The sequence below is a fragment of the Parambassis ranga genome, chromosome 12 (genome assembly GCF_900634625.1).
Source record: "Parambassis ranga chromosome 12, fParRan2.1, whole genome shotgun sequence".
Lineage (NCBI taxonomy): Eukaryota > Metazoa > Chordata > Actinopteri > Ambassidae > Parambassis > Parambassis ranga.
Window position 1 is genome coordinate 4,298,447 of NC_041032.1, and position 23,862 is coordinate 4,322,308.

At 39.1% G+C, this 23,862-nt stretch overlaps 1 protein-coding gene across 3 annotated transcripts in view; it reads right to left on the reverse strand.

The window, feature by feature from the left end:
- Positions 1-334: 334 nt before the first annotated feature.
- The window catches only part of LOC114443431 (probable flavin-containing monoamine oxidase A), a 33,391-nt gene continuing 9,863 nt past the window's right edge, over positions 335-23,862 (reverse strand). For 2 of the 3 annotated variants that reach the window (XM_028417442.1, XM_028417443.1), the window contains exons 9-13: positions 18,943-19,043; positions 12,455-12,613; positions 9,641-9,727; positions 7,581-7,681; positions 335-1,854 (exon numbers count right to left, since the gene is read on the reverse strand). In XM_028417442.1, coding sequence (XP_028273243.1) covers positions 1,506-1,854; positions 7,581-7,681; positions 9,641-9,727; positions 12,455-12,613; positions 18,943-19,043 — 797 coding nt within the window. In that variant the 3' untranslated portion in view covers positions 335-1,505. Of the gene's footprint in view, positions 1,855-7,065; positions 7,115-7,580; positions 7,682-9,640; positions 9,728-12,454; positions 12,614-18,942; positions 19,044-23,862 lie in introns of all 3 variants that reach the window. The other variant, XM_028417444.1, reaches the window with a different exon arrangement.

Genomic DNA, 23,862 nt, shown 5'->3' on the forward strand with positions numbered 1-23,862 from the left:
AAGAGGTTTAAGAGTTTTGCAGTCAAGAACAACAATACATATAAATACACTCAGTATGGTTTAATTATAAAAAGAAACTTCACGAATGAACTATTTATTAAAATTACAAACCTTACCAACATACCTTATGAAAATAATCATCTGTTTCAAAGGCTCTGTGTTGCTTCTATGTGAGGGTTGTTTTCAGTTAGAAAGGCTGATTACACTGCAGTGCAAAGTATGAATTTTTTAACTTGGTGCTATCGCCTGAAGGCAAACACTAAGGCATGTGCTTTGACAGGTGTTTACGGAGGCTACTGTAATTGCAACAACATTACTCAAAGACTCAGCTGGAAATCTTTTATTAAAATTGTAAGAAAAAAACACACACACACACAAATGTAGTCCAGTGTGAAGGATAGAGTGAGATGTAGATACCACTTATTTTTAAATTATGCACCATATTTTACATTTAAAAAAAAATCATTATTGGATTTCATCCAAATCTTGACAGCATTAAAACATTTAGTTATCTCTGTCCAAGATTCCTTCTGAAATGCAGACACGACTTGAGCTAGACTGCCTGTTCAACGAAGATGACTGCTACTTATCATTCAAAAAGGCATCTTTGTATGACTGATTCTTTCAATTCATTTCAACTTTTTGGCCTTCAGATTCAAGGTGTAGCTACTTATGCACTCTATGCACCCCAGAGTCCGAGGAATGAGGCCATTCATGTACAGATAGTTGCATTAAACCTTTTCTAATACAGAAAATGATTGTAGTTCCGCAGAATGTGCGTTCAAACTAGGATTGCACAGAAAACAAAGCAGGCCAGTCCTCCAGGTGGTGCATCATTACATGTGTGTTGATGAAATATTTATTAGGAAGGAACCTCTAAAATAGAACACTTTAACCTTGAAATTCAAATTATTGCATGGATTTGTTCAAAAACCCAGAAGCATTACTCATTTGTCTGTCAAATGCTACAAAAACTTTAACATGTTTAGAGATGTTAGGCTGCTGGCCTTGATTCAGCCCAGCCTGGCTCAGCTGAACCCAGGGAGAACAAGCAGTAGATCCAGTGGAAGCTAGCGATAACAAAGACAAACAGCAAGCTGTTAGCGCCAGTGGAGTCACAGACTACCATCCAATGATTAGTGGGCGTTTGGGATACTCTCCAGAGGAGACATGGGGGCTGACAAAAATCCCTTCAATCAACTGTGCAATCAAGTGATAGCGATTAAATAACTTTCTCTGGGACGTTATCGGTGTGCAACTGCTTCATCCATCTCGCGCTCATTCGAATATTTTGTTGGTGGTTTTCTTGTTGCAGACAAGCTCATGGCTCTGCTCCAACTGTTCAAGCAGGTTTTTAGAGTTCATACAGTATGTATGAGGCATACAGTATGAAGGTGTTTTAAGCTGGTTGAAACAGATTGTGTCTGGTCCTGCTGTAAATTTTATGGTCACTATCCCTCATCAATTTCATAACCACAAGATTATTGGAATGCAGGTTTTTTTTGTCACAGCCTGAACATGTTTTGCTTGCTTGCTGAAAAGAAATTCATCAAGCACGCTTTGAACTTGAGGAATGTATTTTGACGGTGAGCCAGCAGGAGAACAGCAGTTATTGTCAGCGTTGCTATAGCTACAGATTTACTTGCAGACAGGTATAAGAGTCCTGATGATGGCGCCTTCTTTGCAGGACTCTCTGCAGTTTGGCAGTGCTGCAATTCGTCTAGCTCTTCCTTGGTCAGGCTTATGTAGCTGACTTCAGCCAGCACTTCCAGAGCTGCTCGCTGACCAGCTTGGACCGCGCCACTCATGTATCCACACCACTGGGTGGCTGTCTCTGTGCCTGCCCAGTGGATCCTGCAAATCCAACAAGAGAAATCACAGACACGGTTTAATCACTCCTTTGTCTTTGTATTGATCTATCTATCGTAGCCTAGTGAAATACTTTTTCACTTGCTTATATTACAGATCCAAATATCCAAAATCCAACTTTGTCTTTGTCTTATCTTAAAGATAATTTTTTTCAGTACAGTTTCTGATGATTGGGACCCCTTTGACAGTAATTACTGCATCACCGTATTGTTGCTTGGCTGCCATCAGACTGCTGAGCTGTTACTGAAGTCCAGGTTGCTTTCACAGCAGCCTTTTTTTTTATTATTCCAGTTGTCTGATTGTCATCTTCCTGCCTGACAATACAGCATATATTAACTGTAGGGTCAGATGACCAGTCAAGGACCTAAATACCATGGTGAGCAAAGCGTTTGGTTGTGGATTTGGCTCTGTGGGCAGCTGCCAAGTCCTGTTGGAAAAGAAAACGGGCACCTCCTGGTGAACACTGTGTTGACTTTGGACTTGAAAAACACAGTGGACCAACAGGAGCAGATGAAGTGGCAGTCACAATCATCACAGTGTGTGGAAACTTCACACTGGACTCCAAATGGCTTGTGCTTGGGCTACGTGCCTGTCCGCTCTTGTCCAGACACTAGGAGCTTGATTTCCAATGGAAAGTACTTTCTATTTGCAGCTCTCTTTCTGAAGACGTCTGTCAATGCTGGCTGTTAATGGACTGTGAAGCTCTCCCAGCTACTTGAATCGACTTCTCTGAACAATCCTCACCAGGAGTGTTCATCCTTGTAGCTTGTGCACCTTTTTCCTACCACACGCTTCTCTTCCTGTCAACTTTCCATTAATGTGTTTCCACAGGGCGCTCTGCCAACAGCCAGCCTTTATAGCAATGGCCTATTGTGGCTCACAATCTTTGTGGATGGTGTCCATGATCCTGGTTGGCAGTCTTCCCTATGATTGTGGTTGTGTGTGCGCTGAACTAGGCTGGGAAATGTACAGTATTTATACAGTTTTCAACAGAAAGGTAAAATGAAAAAATCAAATATTTGTAAAAATATTTTGTTTGTCAAATATGTGTTGATTGAAATAACTTTTTTGCTGTATTTGTTCACATAAAAAGTAACAGTCACATGTCAACACACTGAAGTATGTTATAGAAACCTAACAAATGTCCACGGTGCTCAGGTGTATTGTCTCATCCCTCCCTCACAAGTGATGTGATGAAACACCACTACTTTCCATCTAACTTTAATAGTTTAAAACCAAGTTAGCCATTTGTCTCACTCCTATGGCTGCAGAATGTGGGGAGTATTTTGTAATATAATGTATGCCTTGCAGATGGAAACCATATATCAGCCACTAGAAAAGCAATAACATTGAAGCAATTTTCCCGTAGTACTATGTTAATGGTTGTATAGAAACAAGAAACTAGGTGAAGTGACGGAGTCACTGAAAGCTCTCCAAATGAGAGAGGACATCATCCAGGAGGTTAAAGTGCTCTGCAGAAAGAGTACTTCAAGTCTCGTATTTAAGAACTGAAGTGCATTTGTTCTGCTACTTCTGGAAACACAAGATGAATGACTTGTACCATTTGAGTGCCTGTGATCCTGCATGGCTTGAGGCAGGTTATACTAACCCACACATTTAAACATGTATGATTTTCTTAGAAACCGTACATGCTTGTCTTACGTTGGGAATGTTAATTCCACATATCTGTTCTGGCAAAAAAGAGCATGTTACACTAATTTTCCATTTAAGAATTACAGATTTATGGTTGTGATTCACTAACTTATAATAATGGCTTCAAGGTTCTTTCGGAATGATATCATCCCCCACTGCTGTCCACCAATTAATAATTTAGCCAATATCCTTGATGACTAATTTATGTTATCTGAAGTGCAGAGTTAGGCTATGTTCAGACCAAGGTGACATGACTAAAATTAGCTTTTTCCCCCTGTTTCTCCTTCGTTATGAATTAGACTACTAGTTACTTCAGTATGTGGTCCTAAACGGGATATATTCCTGATTCTGGTCTCAAGTAACATGAATAAAACCGATGGCCTGTAGCCATGCGCTTAGTGGTGACGTCATTCAGATCGACCTACAGCAGGAGCACAGACTCATTTTATAGGGTTGGAGAAATTCTGTCAAAATATCAATGTTCATGAACTGTCTCTAGGGTAAAATCTGTAAAATCTGTAATCACTGTTGAGTCCAACTGCCTTTCATTTAAGCAGATATTTGTTTGTTTTACTTTTATTATCAATGTCCCCTGACAGGGACTCAAAGCACCTCTTTAGAAACCTATGGCTGACTATCCGTCCATAGTTATCTACAGTTTATGACTCTACCTGCCTCTGCTGGGAGTCACTTTAAGTACAGGATCGCTTACCACTGCACATGATTATACTGTAAATTTGCTTAGGAGTGCCTTGTCATAGAATCACAGCAGTGAGTCAGTTCAGTGGCTATTTTGGATCTGCACATGATGATGACAAAGCAAAGCATTCAGCAAGTATGGCAATAAAAAATAAAGCCGACAGGAGAGGTGGAAGGAGAAATCAATCAACACAACCATTACCATGGCGTGTGTGGCAGGTGGCGGTAAACAGTATAATGAGCTGCAGAATTATGATGCGAAGTATGAGAGCTTGTCAAATTAAAAAGACCACCTTGTGGTTTGGATTGAACTTGATCGGTGTCTTATTTAAAAGGGTGATTATATGATAAGAGTTAACTGAACTGACAGCAGCTATAACTTTAGCCCTCAGCTTTATTAAATGGCTGAGAACGGTATGTGGTGTTTTTATAAGATGAAAAGTCTGTCACACGGGTGATTCCAGAAATGCATATGGGATTATTCTGACTTCGAAGACAATAAAAGAATCCCTCTCAGCTTGCAGGACATTGTTTGGACCTGTGTTGTAGTCTGCACTAACAGATCTGCCGTGTTCAATTTTTATCACATTTCTCAGTGGGCTGAGTCAGATTATATAACAGCAGAAGGATGGAATGGGATTAAAAAGAAACTAGCCCACACTGTCACATGAAGCAGACTTTTAGAAGAATAAAGCTTTATTTTCTCTCTGCCATTGACCCCTGTTGAGCTATTTGACCATACTTACTAAAAAATTCCCTCTCTAAATATACTAAAATATTAATGTCAGGCAATGCTGACAGACAAAAGTGTAGCTTATACTAATACTAATAATGAGGTAGTTAGTTAATGAGGTAATAATAGGATGCATTCTATCCTTATCCCTTCTGCTGTTTATATACACTACAGTAAATAACTACATCTGACAATCCGTGGTTAGAAAAATAGAGTTGTTGCTACAGTGGCTGCCCTTGTGATGAACTAATTGACTGCAATTCTGGACACAAATTGCCATCAGGAAGTACTTCTGTGTTTGATTATATGGCAATTAAGCACACACTAAACAGATGTTCTGAAGCGAATCCAGTTTGACTGATTTTTCTGCCTTTCAGTCTATGCATTTTTGGATGGGTACGCACAATTGCACATCGTATACAGTAATGTCTCTCTCATTTCTTTATGCTGCTGTTCAACATGGCTGCATCTGTGTGTGTGTGCTGGCAGGAAAGCACTGTCTATTCAGCTAGACTGATTCATAATAGAAGAGTGGAGTTGCTGGGTATTTATCCCATTGGTGATGGAAGCATTTTACTATTCTCTTCTTGCCTACCGGTAGTTTTTGCATCACTTTGTGTCTGTGCCCTTGGTTAAGGAAATCAGTTGTTTTATTGGGTTGTCCTTGTGTAAACAGATGCTTTGCTTTTGACTTTCTGTTGGCAAAATCTAAATCCTACTCTATGTGTTGGCAGGAAGGGACTCTTTGCCTGAATCCCTGGGGCGAATCAGGCAAGTTGATTTCACTGGATGATGCTGGATGAAAACTGTGCAGCAGTTTTGTGGCTACTTCTGATTGGATCTACTGGATAGGTTTGGCTATTTTTTTTTGGTCTAGCAAAAGTCCCTGATTATAACATAACTAGACACAATCATCAGTAAAGTGGCCAGCCAATGCTGCACAAATAGTTTAACCTTTATATTGTTGACCTTAAACATGGAGAATAAATCTAATCTAAAGTTAAAAAATTGAATTTAGTTTTTTTTTTTGTTTATATACAGCTAAATTCTATCTCACATGTCACAGTTGATCTCAGCTCACATCATTAACCATGCATAGGCTCACTGAGACACTCTAAATGGGCCTCTGATATTTGTTGATACCTGCACATATTTTGTGGGGCTTGGTAAAAGGAGCACTGCACTTTAGCAGAAAAGATGATATAGCTTCCTGGGCTGCTGCATATATGTCTACAGATACGTTTTTAAATTTAAGAAGAAAACTATGTTGCTTTTTACAAGGAAATCAATACTAAACTCAAATGAATTAAATGTATTACTCAACTTCTTTAACAGTGGGGCTGTAGTAATCCACAAAGATCAGAGCTACATTCATAGCAACAGAACACACACTGCTGTGATTGATCATTTGTTTATTCAGCAAGTGAACAAAAGAGAATGATGAGCGACTTACGAACTAATCCTGAAATGGCTGAATGCATGCAAACTTTACTGTATAAAAACAGATAACACTAAGCCTGTAGCTGTCCCGCTGACAGGAATCACATCATAATAGAATTATAATTTGCAGCACCAACATTTACTTCTTTTATACGAGCACATTATGTCGTTTCTTTTGTACTCTATATGTCATGGTGGCTCCAAAGCAGCTCTTGTCACTGCCATGACTGCACAGACTCTGCATACATCGCATACATTTTAGATGGCCAACTTACTAATGTGTCTTTTCCCCTCACTCATATTTTCACTTTCCCTATGAACACATCACATGCCGACCATATTGTCCGCCAAGGATAATTACTCTAATTATAAAAACCACAGCTCGGTTAGTATTGATGCAGACTACTGTAATCATCCGTGGGGACACGATTGTAATTTGTTAAGCATGTTTGAAACACCAGCAGTGGTTTTTGTCAACCAGCTATGGGCTTCTCTTCATTACATGTGCTGGATTTGTGTCAAGGTTGTAGCCTGTCCTTGTGGATCCATTTCCTATATGGGGTAGGAATGTGGATGAGGGCTAACATCCCCTTGCTGCTGTTTGAGTCACGTTATGTAATGAGCTTTCCCCTGCTCCCTGTGGATTTGATGTCATTATGAAAATGCATTACCTGGATCCCCCTTCCCATCTCTGGCTTGCATTTGTTCAGCTTTGTGCATCTATGAAAAGGCAATTAGAAATGGATTACAGGACGTTTTCCTACGAGAACACCCCCCCCCCCATTGATGACCTCTTGCCATTTCTTTAGAACTGGACTACTATGTACTATTTACTCATTGGAGGTATAATCACTCCCACGGTTCCTGTCAATGATCTGTAGTCACCGGGTGTTAGTGAGTAATACCTAGTTGGCAAGGAGAAGCCCAGCCATTGTTTCTGTGGTATAAAAATAGTATCAACATCCAGCAAACGCACTAAGTATCTCCTCATACTGTCATCTAGTGTACAGTGATACAATTCACTGAAACAATTCTCTCCCAAATTTGGCTCTTGAAGAGATTTATATGAAACCTGTCAACCTAGTTTAACGTAATACACCCTTTTATATAACTATGTGTTTTGGTGAGGAAGTACGAGGGAAGAAAAGGTGTGATGCTGTGGTGTATTTGTCAGTGAGGTGATTACCTGCCACAGGGCTTCCTCAGGCTAGGGTGGTAATATGTTAGCAGACCTGGTGCCATGACATTAACAGGGCAGCCACCAGCATAGTCCTCTTTAGCCCAGTCCTGTAAAAAACCAAACAGTTTAATGATGTGATACACTGTTATTTCTATGCACGGTGTGAAAGCTACAAAAAAATATATATACTACTATAATGGTGCACTGCAGGCACCACATTGCCACATGCAACAGGAGTTCTCACAGACATTATGGACCAACCCTTAATACAATTTTATTAGAATGCTTATATATTAAATAAAACTTCAGTTCTAAGCAATATTTTTTATTATTTCTTGACATATTCATGGACACATTTATGTAAAAATCGTGTCAAGCAGGCACTAAGGATATAAAAATACGGCAACTCCCTCCATGAAGAGTGTCACATCTACAGCTGCAGCCGCTGCAGCTGACAATGTTGGTAAGTGGGCCAAATCAGCTGGTGAATGTACAATAACTAAACTCCATCTGCCGCCCCCTCTAATCGCATCTTCTCACAGTTTGAAACCCTATCCAAAGTGCTTCACCAAAAAAGTGTTCTGTAGGGTTACACTTGACACAACATGATGTCTTTTATGAAAATCCTGAAAGATTTATATCTGGTAATGTACAGTAGTGTCTCACAGTAAAGCCTTTATCACATGACTTGATGCTAAAAGTGTACTTAATAAATGTTAAAGCTCATTTATTCTATAATGAAAAAGCAGAGCAGTGCTTTGAAACCCTTTACAAAATAAAGTAAAGCATGCAAAAAGGCAGTTTATAATATCATGTTTGGAACCACTTAGGTGGAAAATGATGTTTGTCTCACATAACACAACCTCCCCTGTGTGGGTGACTCTAGGCCACCCACCTTTGAAGGCCTTGAACCTTTTTTTTTGTTAGGGTGCTTTAACACCTTAGTATGTTTGCTTTGGTCCTACTCACTTCTTTTTAAGTCAGTTTCTTTTCACACAGATAAAAATCCAAACCTGCCCTCCTCAGGGATGCAGGACTCTACTCACTTCAATTCTATGTTTGAAATGTCATGTGTCAGAACTTGTTGATATTTGACAAACACATGGAGGTATTTCACACTTAGTATGCCAACAAATCTACTGGTTACAAGCATCGTTATCCCTAGCATTCCCATTCCAGAGTGTGATTACCATGTTCACACAAGACAAAACAAACCACCCAACACTAGCATAGACGTTTTATTACATTATCGTTTATTTTAGCGCCCCAAAAACATGTTTAAAAATGCAATACCTCCCTAAATAAATATGGACAAAAATAATTAGTGTAAAATTTTACATCTAATACTCATAGGCATTATTTTCCACCTCACCAAATTAACTTCCTGCTGCTGTTTTTTTTCCCTAATTTATGTTCCCCTTGAGTCACTTAATCAACAAATTAAAATCATGATGTCTCCTTTAATGTCCTGGCCTCAAGTTTCCTCAGGGCAATTTTCCATTTTTCATTACATCTTGCCTTTCAACAGCAGCTGAAGTCTAAAATTGTATATCTACATGACTAATGCACTGTTCCACAGACAAGCAGTGTACAGTATGGTGCACAAAGGGGGTAAGTAGCTATTCTGCTTCTGTGTGGCAAAACGTGATTATGCCAAGCTAGCTATCCACTGCATGCAAAATGTTTTTCCCCCCTAGCAGTGTGGTTGTAGTAGCTGTAATAGTAGTAGTAGTAGTAGTAATTTGTGCACGCATAATAGTCCATTATGCTTCTTTGGAAGGCTCCGCCCACGTTTTCCTTGCCTATACCTTTCATTGATTTATTATAATGTATTCTATTTTTGTATACTTCACATGAAGACACAACAATACATGCTTGAAGCCTGCTCATATTAACATCAGGTATTGTGCTGTCACCTTTTTTCTATTGATTGTCCTTTTGCCCTCCCTGTGAAGAACTGCTAGTTTCCCTCAAGGGTAAAAAATGAGCCCAGAATTTTTGGCCCTGCCCCCCCCCAAAAAAAATATTGTCTTATTACAGCAAACAGCTGGCACTGAGGTACTTACTTTCTCCTCATAGTGGATGAAAGTTGCAGCTTCTGGACCGAGGTATTTAACCAGACTGGAAAACACTGCTTCTCTTCTTTCACTGGTCTGCAAACAAAACAAAAAAAAACAGAAACACCAGTTTGGTCTTCGTGTTACACACCTGCTCATTACTAAAAACTGTAACAGCATGCTGCAGAAATATAAATGCATATTCCAGAAACCAGCAAGCTGGACACAAGGAGCAGCAGTCAATTTGAATAACTCAAGCTCCTGGTTGTATTAGCACACAGTGTGAGTTATACACATAGCAGCTGAGGCCTGAGGACCAAAAAGGACAGATCACCATAAAACATGCTGACAGATGTTGCAAACTTATCTAACACTCTTTATCTACATGCCACTCTAACATTGCTCTCAGCATACCCTTTGGAGCTTGATTTCAAAGCTTCCTTAAACATTGCCCTAATAGTACTAAACAAACAGGAAAATTGTAACATCGCTGTCCACCCTTCACACTTTTCCCCCACTACATATTCTCTGTGTTCAGCAGTAGGCTGGCAAAGGGGAACTTAATTATTTAGCAGCCCGTGTAGCATGGCCTAGCAGGGTGACGGCTACTCCAGAGCTTTGTAGCAAGTAAGGATAATGACTGAAATGTCAAAACGTTAGACTCTCAGCTGGATTTATTTATTTTCATGTAAAGTGAAAGTGCAAATGAAAATGTCAAAACAGAGAGAAAGTGAGGAAAAGAAAGAGAACAGGATGTTTGCTGAGCGTGTGAGGTTTACAGCTGTCAACAGCAATAATCTGGAACAATATATTAAGTGTAGCCACATCCATGACTTCGAATCAATGAAATGAAATGGCCCAGGTAATTATAATGCTTTTTTCTATTATTTCAATTATTCATTTAAATTAATTCTTTATTTATGTCTTACGCCCTGTGCAATTAGCTTATCATCTATTTGTTCCTCACTCTACAGTTGAGGACTTTTAAACATTTAAAGCCAACACATGATTTTCTAGGTTAAGTTTTTCTAATATTTCCAATCTGAATTTATAGAAAAACCAGAGTGACCTAATGTTGTTGCTCCCTTTTCTTTTGTATTGTGTTTGATTATTTTTTGTTGTTTCCTGTTCTTTTTGCAATGTCTTACTTTTCTATGTGAAGTACTATAACTTTAAGTGTATGTGCAATTTAAATAAAAATGAACTCAGGTAATATTAAATGTGCACCTTTGTTTCTTTTGTGACAGACACAGTAAACAGGGTATCTGCAGGATTAAAGAAGCCATATTTAAGACTTTTAAGACCTTTTTTAATGCTGGTTTGATTAAATTCAAGACCTTACATTCACGAAATGCAAGAAAGCATGAAACCACTTCAGTTCAAACACTTATTGGAACTGACAGTGCTAAAAGATAAATGTTAAGGTAAATAAAGAGCATGAAAGTGCATATATTTATAAAAACAACTTTACAGTCTAACAGGTTCAATGAACTGAAGACCAGAAATATAAGAATTTAACTAAACTGTTTACATGAATGTGTTGACTGAATAAGTGAATTGTGAGACTTCTTCCACAATTATACAATATATGTTCTTGGTCAGCTTCCAATTTTCAAATTCACACATTTTGTCTTTGGCTCTGACTTTGGATTTTCTGTACAGCCAGGTTTCTGAAATAAATACCGTGAAGAGATGATTAACTTCACCGCACAGACGTTCCTATAGACTATCCTACAAACGAGTCAAAGGCATAAATACTGCGCTCGTACAGCAGTCTGGAATTAGCGACCTATCGACCAATCAGAAAATAGAATTTCTTATTGCCAGGTGAGGCCTGAGTTTCAGCTGCAAGCACACGCTAGATGAGCTGAAAAGGGAAAGAGAACCACCATGAGGCAGAACAGAACAGGCATGATGGGATGCCTTGAGGCTGGTAGTTTATGCTGATGGGACAATGGGAGGGGCCGCCCACACACAAGCGAATAAATGTTCCGGTCATTCCGACCTTGTATACAAAAAATACGAAACACAGATCAGAAAATCACCACATTCTCTAAATATTTCCAAAGAAGATATAAAAATGTTGTTTATTTGATCTGTGGTATTTTTTAAGACTATTTAAGGATCCACGGATACCATGAGTAAATCAATAACTGTGAAAGTTGTAAAGTGGTCTTTTATTTTGAAATGAGTTTCTGCAAAACAACAAGGGGGCCTAATTTAACTGTTTTTGAAGTGGTGGTCTACCTAACATGCCTGTAGCCTAGTTGCGGGGCAAATTCACATGTCTCCCTCATCGCCAGAGTAGCTGCAAGGCTTTCTCCAGGTCACCTGGAGCGCTATCTGGGCTAATGTCAGTATTCACAGCTACAAAAATAAGTGCATGCCCAGGGCTTCTAAGCTAATTTTGTAAGGCATAATTTGTCATATAACATTATGGAACATTTTGAACACAACAATATAATCAGAATCAGAATCAGAAATACTTTATGGTGGGAAATTGCTTCTATAATTAATCATAATTGATTATATGTAAAACCATGCCATCTGAGGCAATTTCCAAGGTCCAAGAAATAGTGGAATATTTGAGTTGACTCATTTCAAACCACTATTTATATTATACTCTTAATGGAAATGCAAATACACTGTCTTCCAATTTGCATTAATGACTTATGCCATTTGACTGCATTATGACTTCCTACCTAATTAAAGGAAAAGCAGCAACCAAGTTCAGAAACCTGACTATGATAAACTATATACATGCATATATGGATTATATGATGACTGTAGCATTCCAGACATTTCAATACTGATTGCCCTTACCTCCTTAGAACCCCAATAGGAAGCCTGTTGGCCGGCAATAAAGCCCACCAGAGCAGCATTTCCCTTGGGGCTAGTGGCATCAAAGGTAACACAGAATGGACAGCCAGTGGTGGTTCCTGCTACTATTTCTCCAGAGAAGTCCTTCTCCTTCCAAAAAGCCTGCAGAGACACACAGACGTTCTTAGCTTCATCTGAAGTGACAGCAGCGTCTTCCAGGAATGCGTCATCGCATACACACAAACTTTAAGCACGTCAGTGAAATGACATCACATTTGGATAATGTCCAAATAAACCTGTTCACCTGTTGCTTTGCTGTTTAAAAAAACCCTGATTATGTCTTTTGAGATATGCAGCTAATTATCATTAATACAAATTAATACAAATGAGTCAATAGGATTAAAACCTGTTATCTGTGGATGTCATGGTGGCAGCAGAATATTTACTCTGCTGTTTCAGTAAATACTCTTTTAGCCACCTGCCAGGAGAGACCAACCTCATTATAATAAACAGGATTTTTTTAAAAAAAACATCTTTCACTCGAGGTCACGTAGTGTTTTGACAATATCGTCGATACTGTATTGGTCTGGTGTGTAGGTTCTTCCAATTTTTGTGATGCAGGTAAACCAAGACTGCTTCATATTCTCCAGAGAATTCTGCACTATACACTGTTGACTTTCATTGTTAGGCTGTCTGTTCTATTGTTTGTTTGGTCTTATGTTATTACCAGGACTGACTGTCTCTGCTGATTTCCTGCTTGTTAGCTGACAGGAAATCTGAACACATTTAGTTTTAAATGCCTTATGGTGGATATTAACTGAGGATGTAATGGTTGCTTCAAAACAAACTTTACTTTTTTGAATGGATTGTGTCGAGAGGTCTTCTTAGAATGTGTTGAATTATGGGATATTTGTTGTCTTGTTGTTGCCAGGAAAGTGTTAAAGTACAGCACAGTTGAGGCTTTCAGTGAGTGAGCAGCCTGTGAAAACCTGTGAAAAGAGAATGAGTGTGTGTATGCGACAGATAAACACATGGTACGGCACGCTGTTTCACTCAAAATATACAACAGTAGGGCTTTTATAATGAAAACTACCTCTATCTTAGAGAAAGTCCTAATAGGACCAGTTTATACATGCCTGTATTAAAATTTTTTTCTCAAAAATAGCAATAGGATTGTTGTGTATAATAGTCAGGCCATTACATGAGTCACTTAAATTATTCAGCCTTTTTACTTGTAGTGGCCTATTTACACCAAAAAAAACAATTAAAAATGCATTTCATTGCATCTGCACAGTGCACTTGTCAACTGTATTAGGAGATAATTGTGTTTAAATGAATTACCAGCACTTGCCCGAATTGAACGGAGGTGAAATTAGCCTGTGAAAACAGAGGGTTTTCTAGTAATTCCAACTGAATGCCTAGAGAACAGTCAGCATATGACTTTTCAAGAGGCTTGTATTTTGTCATTTCAAAAGGGCCTGATTTAATTTGAGGAGAACAATGGGGAGGGATGCCATCAACTCTACTCTGAATGTAGACACACACACAGTATATCAACAAATCTGCAACATTGCTCTTTTATTCTGAAAGTAGTTCTTCACATGATACCTAGTGCTTGCGCCCACAACCTAACGCACTCCAGAGCCCATAGCCAAGCAGAGTGCAGGACCAATGTCATGACACCAGGATATCCAATCACTGCAAATTAAATCCAACAATACTGCTTGTACTCAATTACAAGTACCATGTACCACACAGTACATTACAAACAAACCTATATTAAATAAACTACAGATACACACTATGTTGTAGTAAACCAGAAAATATAGGGTAAACTTGACCATTATGTTATAATTGTGGATGACAGCTGCACTGGACACAAATGTTGTATCCAAAGCGTACATTTTATGCATATTTCATAACAAAGTTGTCTACATTTCCTGTGTGTTGAGGTCATTTTATGGTGCTTCCTGAGCTAGCACGACACCAACAAATAATACAATTGCCTCATAAATTAATAAGCATTTTGTCTGTGCTGCGCACCCTATGTGCAGCCTGCTGGCAAACTGTGCAATCTCATGTAATAGTAAGTGACTTTAATGTACCTGCAACCAAGGTTTTGGGATTTGAGTACCTTTAAATAAGCATTTTATGAGTGCTGCCAACCATGCATGTGCATAATGCAGTGTGTGGCAATGTATGCAGTGGCACATTTACCTCCAGGTGTATTTGAAAGTCTGTTCAGTAGTCTATCTCTTTTACTTTTGAGAGATCATAATGATGATAACAGGGAGGCTGAAGACTATATTAAATACAGTTTTTTTTTTTGCTATGTTCCTGAGCCTTCTCCACAACTGTTGTAATTGAAGTATGGTCTTTCTGTATACACTGTGCTAGGCCACATGCAATGCACATGCAGACTTTTTTTTAATATCCATAAAATCTAGAAATGATTCAGCTGGCAAATTACATAACACTGGGGAGTGCTGTCACAGGTAAGTGAACAGACAGATGTTACTGCAGCCTGGGGCTGCCTCCAAGGACTTGGATCCTGAGATGGACAAGCTTGTGCTTGGAAGATTGTCTCCTACTGTGGAGATAATCCAAGGCACGCATGCCGACTCAACTATTTCAGATGAAAATGCATAATCCTTGGGCTTGCGTAAGTGAGGTGACAAGTGCATTTGAGCAAACCGCTCAGTCAGCTCAGTGTGTTTTTTTTTTTCCTCCTCATCTTCTCCTCGAAAGAAGGCTGCTGCCATCTGTTATCAAAGTGCCTCAGTGATTTCCTCTGGTCACGGGACAGTTTGGTTTTTAACCACCATCCTGAAATATTTCCAACAGGGAGAAAGATGGCAGTGTCCAGTTTTGAACTTGCTCTTCCACCCTTCAGTGGGAATAGCTAGTGTTCCTTGATGTCCTGTGACTACTGGTACGAGTTTCCCTCTTGTGCCTTTAGGCTTTGCAGCATCTGCACATACATCTTTACAGGAAAAGGCATGGAATTTATAACTACATGCTGTGATAGACTGATAGACTCCACTCTTTGTGGAGAAAATGTTTATGATTTTCCAGCAAGGATCCATGTAAAGATAGAAGGTATTCACAAAGCAGGCCAAGAAGAAGAACTATTTAAGAACAAGAAAGAGGAATTTTAAGATGCTTCAATTTTACTTAAATAGGAGAAAACAGTATTTTCCAAACTGACACTGTTAAGCTACAAATTGCTGAGTTTCTCTAAAAAAAATTCTTAACTCACTTTAAAGCTCACACTCCCGGCTAGGAATTTTTAGGCTAAGGTCAGAGCAGCTCTGTGACTATAAAGACAACTTACTGTTTGATCTAATCTTACTACAAAAGTGAAAAAAAAATGCTTTTTAAAGACTCATCTTCTGTTCGTATTTGAATGTGTACTTGAATATGTTTTTGGCACTGTTTTTGTGAGGTGTTGAGTTCCTATTTATAAATGTTTTGTTTTTCACATTAATAGAGCATCAACTTTATTAATAAACAAGGCAGAGGAGTTAAACAGGTGGTAATATAACCCTGTGGGCACTGGCATTCAGATTCCTGTAGATTCCTGCTTGTTCTGCTCAGTGCAAAGCATATGAGGCACAAAGGGTAAATAAATAAACTAAACTTGAGAACACAATTTGGACTTCATCTCTCACCTTGGTCAGCCCTTGGACCACCTGTGCTATAGTGCTATACAATTCTGATCGCTATTGGCACTATATGAACAACACTTTTTGAATCACAATGGTACATCTTGGGAGACCCTAAGTGATTGGCTCCTTTGTTTTTAATCATAGCTAAATGGGCTTCTTTATTCACTATAATTGCTGTAATTGCTGTTCATTGTCCAAGTAGTTAAGGAAAAGACTGACTGAAATGTCATTTTACTTTGTTCTACACCGTATGCAGATTCCAGGTCGCACCAGGAGATTCTGATTTCTGGCAGACCAAAGTTCAGCCTACCCTGGCCTATTTCTGCAGAATAGCAACATTAAACACCCCCTGACTTTAACCCTCTGTTGGCAAATTACGATAAAACAAACCTCTCTGAATGGCCAGCAATCTCAACATCCGCCCTGGTACAGACACTATGATAACATGGGGGGGGGGCTGCCAAGATGAAGGTATAGAAAGAGAGTACAAGGGTAAAAAGGACAAGATCCCCCTAAGCACTGAGCCAGATGCTATTAACTGCATCCACACCTGACAGCCTTTAGTTAAGGGGTGGGGGGGAGGAAAAGGAGCTCTGGTGGAGATAGAGGTCAATGACTCGTCCCCAGAGTCAAGATACAAAGACTTGGGACAGGTCCCAAAGCATAGTGACAGTAACATGATCGATTGCCAATATTCCCAAACCCCATGTTGGTAATGGTACCACCAGTACCAACTAAGCAGAAACAAGCAACAGTAGAAATTGAAATTGGTCAGGTGGAAAAAAAAGAGCCCTATGAATGCACTCTGCAGTAAAAGCTTTACGGCAATACACAAATGAGAATACCTTTTCAATTCTGCTAAAATGGGGACATTGGCTTTATAGCCTGCGTTTTCATAACACATTAAAAACTTTTTTCACATTCACAGCTGTGCAGTACGCCACTTACATATAGACCCAGTCTAAAAACCACATAATAGCAGGGGTGAGCACCAGGGTGAGAACAGTTGAAGGTTAGTCCCACAGGTCTGCACTTCTTTTTAAAGCAGTATTGATAAGCAGCTAAGAGTGACAGGGAAAAACACAGAAAAAGAGACAGAAGGCTATGACAAATGCCTCGCAGCTGTTTATGGAACTGTAGATGTGGTCATGTGGTATGTTCCCCCGTGTTCGGAGCAGCAGCACACTTCTGTTACTCTTGTTGTCAGCCTGGCTTTTATTCGGCTTTAGTGGTGTGTAGAATTATCACTTCAGCTACTGTTATTCCACCTTCCAAGTTCTCTGTCATGTGTATTCTTTCTTTCTGTCAGGGAAACGTGTATTAACTTGACCTTCATACCCTCAATTTTCAACATCGTATATTTGAGTCATGTGACTCCATCTCCGGAGTTGGCTGTAACTCATAAATGTAGAGAAATTACAATTAATTAAGACTCCAATCAGACACATAGGAAGGAGCAGAGTATCAAATGACACTATATTCTTAGTCAGGGACCAATCGTTCGTTTATCTGAATACAAATGCATCTTGCCAAGACACAGATCTAATGAATGTTAGCATGAGCACTAATGATTTTGTGTTCATTGCAGCTGACAAATTTAATCTACTAACAAGGTGCCCAAGCAGTTTGTTAATTAACTGTGTGGTGGAGATTAAATGAATCAAATTTCTCAGGCTAGAAGCACTTTTATACAGAGTGTACTTGTGTCATGTACGTCATTTTCTGTGAGATTTAGGCTTCCTGTCTCTCAACAGCTATAACACACCGATTAACCATAACATTATGAGCAGTTAAAGTAACTAACACTGGAGCATTTCGTTAGCATGGCACTGGTCAGTGGGTGCCAAAGATAATTAATTGAGTTTTTACTATTGTGTCTTATGCAAAAGGCACAACTCCACCCCCATTCGCATTCAGATTCCTGTAGATTCCTGCTTGTCTTGCTCAGCCAGTGCAAAGCATATGAAGCACAAAAGGTATATAAGTAAATTAAATAAACTTGAGAACACAATTTGGAGTTCATCTCTCACCTTGGTCAGCACTTGGACCATCTGTACTATACAGTTCTTACAAGACTTATTGAATCACCAAGGTACATCTAAGTGAATGGCTCTTTTTAATCATACAGCCAAAGTATTTAGCCCTCTCATTCATGCAGCACTACTTCTACTACATGATATGTCTGTGCATCTGCAAGCATAAACAGCTTTTTTCAAGACTTCATTTTTAAAGAACCTTGGCTTAGGTGAGAGGCCAAATAATCTATTGGTTTTTTTCATTTTTTTTTAAATCATAGGTAAGCGGGCTTATTTATCCAGCTAGTAATTACTGGCTGTAATTGCTGTTCATTGTCAAAGTTTGTAAGGTAAAGAGTGAAATCTGATTTTGATGACCCTGATACTTTCTGATGATGCAGCTACAGTGGTTACATAACTTCAGAGTTACACACTTTAACATCACTGCATACAGTAACATACTGTAATATTCCAACAGTTGTGATGAAGCTAAAGAATTGTACGCCTCCAAATTTCCCTAGATTACAATCTATTAAGCACCAAACCAAAAAGTCTGATCCATGCCAGCCCCACCTGACAAGTTCCAGGACTTCACAGATCTGCCGCTAATGTCCCTATGCCAGACACCACTGCAAACACTTTCAGAGGTTTAGTGGCATCCACACTTCAAAGTGTCAGGAATGGCAAAAGTGGGGCCTACTGTATATTAGGGAAGTGTTGTAATGCTATGGCTGATTGGTGTGAATAATTTCAGAAACATGAATGTTTTCCTCACAATGTAAACTGTTTTTTATCCTTTGTTACTCACCTTCTGGTAGGTTATGATGAATTTTATCATATGTCCCACAGGCATGTTCTGGGTAAGGAATTCTCTCTGGCTGGGAAGAACTGGCTGGTAGTGGATTTTTGCTGTTGGGAAAACAACAGTAGAAGATGAATCTTAAAAGCTTCTTTTTAATATCAATAAAGAATGTTTACTGGCATTAACTAGTGTACAACATGTAGCACAAATCAATCTTTGATTTTAATTAATAGCCACAGCACTGATCCCTGTATTGATCAGGATGGTTTAGCTTGAATCAAAGACTTCTGGCCTTCTATATAAATTCTCATGATGCTGTTCTGTCAGTTAATTGATGATCATCCAAGCACTTAGATCTATTCAAGCTCATCTCACTGCAACTTCAGCCGTGCTGGTAGATGTAGTGTACTGTATGCTACACTGTTTCTGTGCTTGCTTCTGGCAAGCGAAACAACATCTGGCCAAAAGCCAGGCTTTTAACGAATGAACCAGTGGAAGATGTGAAACATCATTTTGAAACTGTCAAGGGCCTGTCAGCGACCTCAAAATAATGTCCCTGACGCTAAACAAAATAGATGAGCTTAAAGCAGTAAAATTGAAAAACAGTGACATGATAAGTAGCTGCAAACTAATCTGACATGGTCACCTAGACATCCAAATGACAGAACTGTACACATGAAATAGGACCTGTCAAGTGGTGACATATCCATAATGCTACTTGTTCTGACACCAAGGGGAGCTAAGTTGATAACGAAAAAATGCCTTGCATCTTTTTATGTTGAATGGCGGATGACTAAATGAGACATATTTTGACATCTTTAAACATAACAGTGCAGTTATGACTAAGACTATCATCCCCTCAACACATGCAGAAATCTGCAGTGACACTGTTGTGCAATCAACGCTGCAGTGAAATCAGGATGTCATGAATAAAAAGGTCCAATGGGGCAGTTTATGTAACCACACAACTGAGTGTGTCTAAGAGGTGGCTACCTGTTAAGAGTTTTCCTCGCAACCAGCAATCAGCAGTGATGAAATAATAATCAGCATTCCTGCCTTTGCACTTTTGGCTTTTGACACCCCCTAAAAAGACGCCCTAATCGAGTGTAGACCTGGGCATGTCCGTACTATAAATACTGAGGCTTTTTAGCGTCTCACAATTATCTGAGAGAGCCACTTGAAAAAGCGATAAAACACTCAAGTGTTTGCTGTTGGGCTGGCTGACCTATAAGCTGCACATTGGCACCTTTGGATGTTGCAAAATTCAAACTTAGTATTATTGAAGGGTGAGGAGTGGTAGCACATTTTAGCAGTGGAGGCAAAGCATCCTTGGTCCACCTCTTTAGTGCAGACTGAAATAGCTCAGTAATTCAATATCTGGCATTATATTTCCAGTATAATCATTGTCCCTGGAGGCTAAATCCTTTGGGAAGCCTCTGACATTTCCTCTTGTATGAAGCTGATTACCTTTTTTTTTTAAATACTAAAATACATCAGCATATATGCCTAAACAAAGACAGTTTTACTAGCCCACTCATTTGGCCTTTGTGGTCAATGGTTCAATTGTTTCTAGGACGAGTGAACCATGGTAGTCATCAGCTGCAGCTCCAGTTTAACAGGAGAACGTTCGAGGTGAAGGTCAAAAGACTTAGGACAAGAAGTATTTATGTTCTCACCAGAAAAGTATCCTCCCCAAAATGCTGAAATAACCATCATGTACGCATCTATGCACACTCTCATTTGACAGCTCATCAGACTTTTTCGCATTGCTCTGTCATCTTTGCAAAACAGCTCTGAATTCAAGAGCATCCAAAGGCAAATGCACAAACTTGTGCTCCTGACCCTTAACACTGACTTCTAAGGACACTTCTTCCCCCCCCCGAGAGGTTTCCTTTTGGTCCTTTCATCATCTTTCTGTCTGCCTTTATCTCACTTTTCCCATTTAAAAAAACGCTATGACATTTGATCTTGACTGACTTCTTTTTTGTGAATGCACTATTGGACAGCATTGACCTTACTTCCTCTGTCACTGACCTATGAGTCACATCTGTAGTAGCCTTCAGCAAGGGGCTTCAAAATTTCCATTACTTTCTCACTCTGAACTTTCACCATAGCACACTGTCACTTTCAGTGTCTTTGACTGTCAGAAGGATGAGGAAAGTGAAACATGAAAAGCCACTCGAATCAAGACATGACATCAAAGGGATAGCGATGATTCAGAGATTCGGATTCTGAATGGCAATTTATGAAGAATGGTGCAAAGAAATTTGAGAATATATTAAAAAATAGCTAGTGCTCGGTAAGTTTAGGTTATGGCTATGCCTGTTGTCGCTGTGAAATTGGATCATCTCTTTCATCCTGAACCAACAGAGCAGCGCACAGTGTGTGACTAAGCAACCTGTTGTGGAGAAGAAGAAGGAATAGTAGTGACACATACAAAAAACCTTGCTAGGTGGTGTGGCTGAGCTAATACCATGTCGGGGGGGGGGGGCTACACATCACAAGCTTAATGTTCCATGACGGCAACATGTCAGCTTTTAGGTCAAAAAGACAAAAGAACCCATTAGACCATAATTCATAATATCAATAAGTATTCATACTCAGAGCCCTTTCAAAATAAACAGGCAATAATGACAAAGGATTAAGCATTAAAAAACATCTATATAACTGCCCTTAGTGTCATAAATCTGTGAGACCATCAGAGATAAAAAGCAGTCTTCCCTAACCACTTAATTCAAATGTTAAAGATGGAGAACTGGCTCTACACTACAGCACAGATCTGTTATTGAATTACCTACGTCACCCCTTGACACTTATTGAAATTGAAGGCTTGGTAGTAGACACAGATGTCCTCCCCCCACATCTGCTCTGCCCAGAAACACTGCTGTACCACCAAGATTTTCTTCTATTCTGTCTGATTCGTCTGATAGAAGAAAAAAAATTGACTAAAGCAGGATGAGCCTTTTGGGTAAAATTGCCCTCATTAAAAAAAATATTTGACTGTGGTTTAATATTGAATTGCTTTTAATCTCCTACTGTATGAATGAATAGCCGGTATTAAGAGTACCTGGTGGACCACAGACATTTCTTTTTGACTCACTGCAATCACTAAAACAGCTCATCTCTCCGCTTTGAGTGCTTGTGTCAGGGAAATAATAGATGTCATGTCTTTATTTTTAAGTTTTGCTATAAATGATAAAGGGAAGAATGGTACGCTGGAAGCAAAACATGCAATGTGCATTTAACTTCAAAGACGTGTTTTATGTTTCTGTGTAAAATGCACCACGCTCGTGGTTATCAAAGCTCTGTGATGACCTGATATAAAAGCTCCTTTTAAAGCAGGAATTCATACAAAAGGTATCTTTCTTGTTGTTATTTCTGTTAAAGAGCCCTGAAATTCGCTGTAACTGTTCATGTTAACAGTCTCAAAGGGCAATTAAATTAGTCTTATCAGTGTGGGAGCCGCAGAGTTTTGTAAAGAGAGCAAAAGGTGTCAAATAAGCAATAAAATCACAATGTGATTGATAATAATAATAATAATAATAATAATACATAAATAAATAAATAACACTTGGCAATTTTATACAAAGTAGATCCTCCACCACCAAAGAAGAACATTTTTTTTCATGTGGGCTAAAGGCATGTTGAAATACCAGTCACTTGAAATGTATTAATACGAGCTTGTATGATGTAACAAGGCAGCTTGTCATTGTTCAGAAAACGCAATAGCTACATTTTGAGACCTTGAATGACTGTGTATGTATCTGCTGCCCACTTGTGGCTGAATGTAAATAATGCATTTGAGGGCAGGACTCGCCATAATAGTAGCCAAAACGGCAGCTGCAAGTGGAAATATATAAGACCAGCTTTGTAAAATGTGTTTAATGTTACGAAGGCATGTGCTTAATCCCAGCCATGTATGAAAAAGAATTTGAAGTGATGTTCTTCAAGGCCATGAAGAACTTAACTAAAGTAAAAGGTGCCAAGGTTGACATGTACCACAACCTCCCAAGTGAAAGGCAGTAGTAGGATAAAATGTATGTCAGAATAACACACACTACAAGTGACTGGCTGTTCTTTTTCTTGTCAAACATTTTCCATTGATTTTGCGCTGCTTTACTTCACTGCTCCACATCCAATATTTCTCACCTTAAATCTTGCTAGATTGCTAATCAGGACAAATTTAAAAATGCACAGAGATAGATACATTCATTTCCACAGACTTGAAACTCAGCAAGATAAAAATCACATAGCGTTAATTATCTACACAATCACTTTAGCTCTCTCCATGTTTAATCCTTAAATTAGGCTCCATTAGTTTCATTCACAGCACAGCAGATTCTGACCTGGAATGCTGGCTCACACAGTGTCGGCTGGCAAATCAATGCTAATGCACTGCTTACCTGTTTTCTACTAGTGTAAACACGGCCCTGACATAAACTGTGAGCAGCAGATGTAATAAGTTTCCTCACTGCTGCCCAGGTCAGCTGCCACTTACAGCAGCTCCTCCTCCGTGAGAAAATACATGTTAGATGATAGATAGTTGTCATTTGGCTGAGTGTCAAGTTCAACTGCAATCTGATGAAATAAAAAAAAACCTTTAGTCATGCACTGCGTCGTCAGCCCCTCCACTATACCCACGCACATGCCCACAGCCAGACATCATGCTTTTTCCTATGTGAGAAAGAGACAGAAAAACACTTTGAAACTAAATGCTAATTTTGCAGCTGCAGAGCTGTCTCTGTAACAATACAATGCCTAATTGCATTATACTGACATGGTGTGAAAAGGCTACTTAGAATTCTTATGTGCTGCGTCCTTCTAATGGATAAATATAGCGACCCATTCACCAAGTAAAATGTCCACATACTTAAAAAAAAACACTAAAACTGCTTAAAAAAGAAAAAAATTCCAAGGTTCTACTTT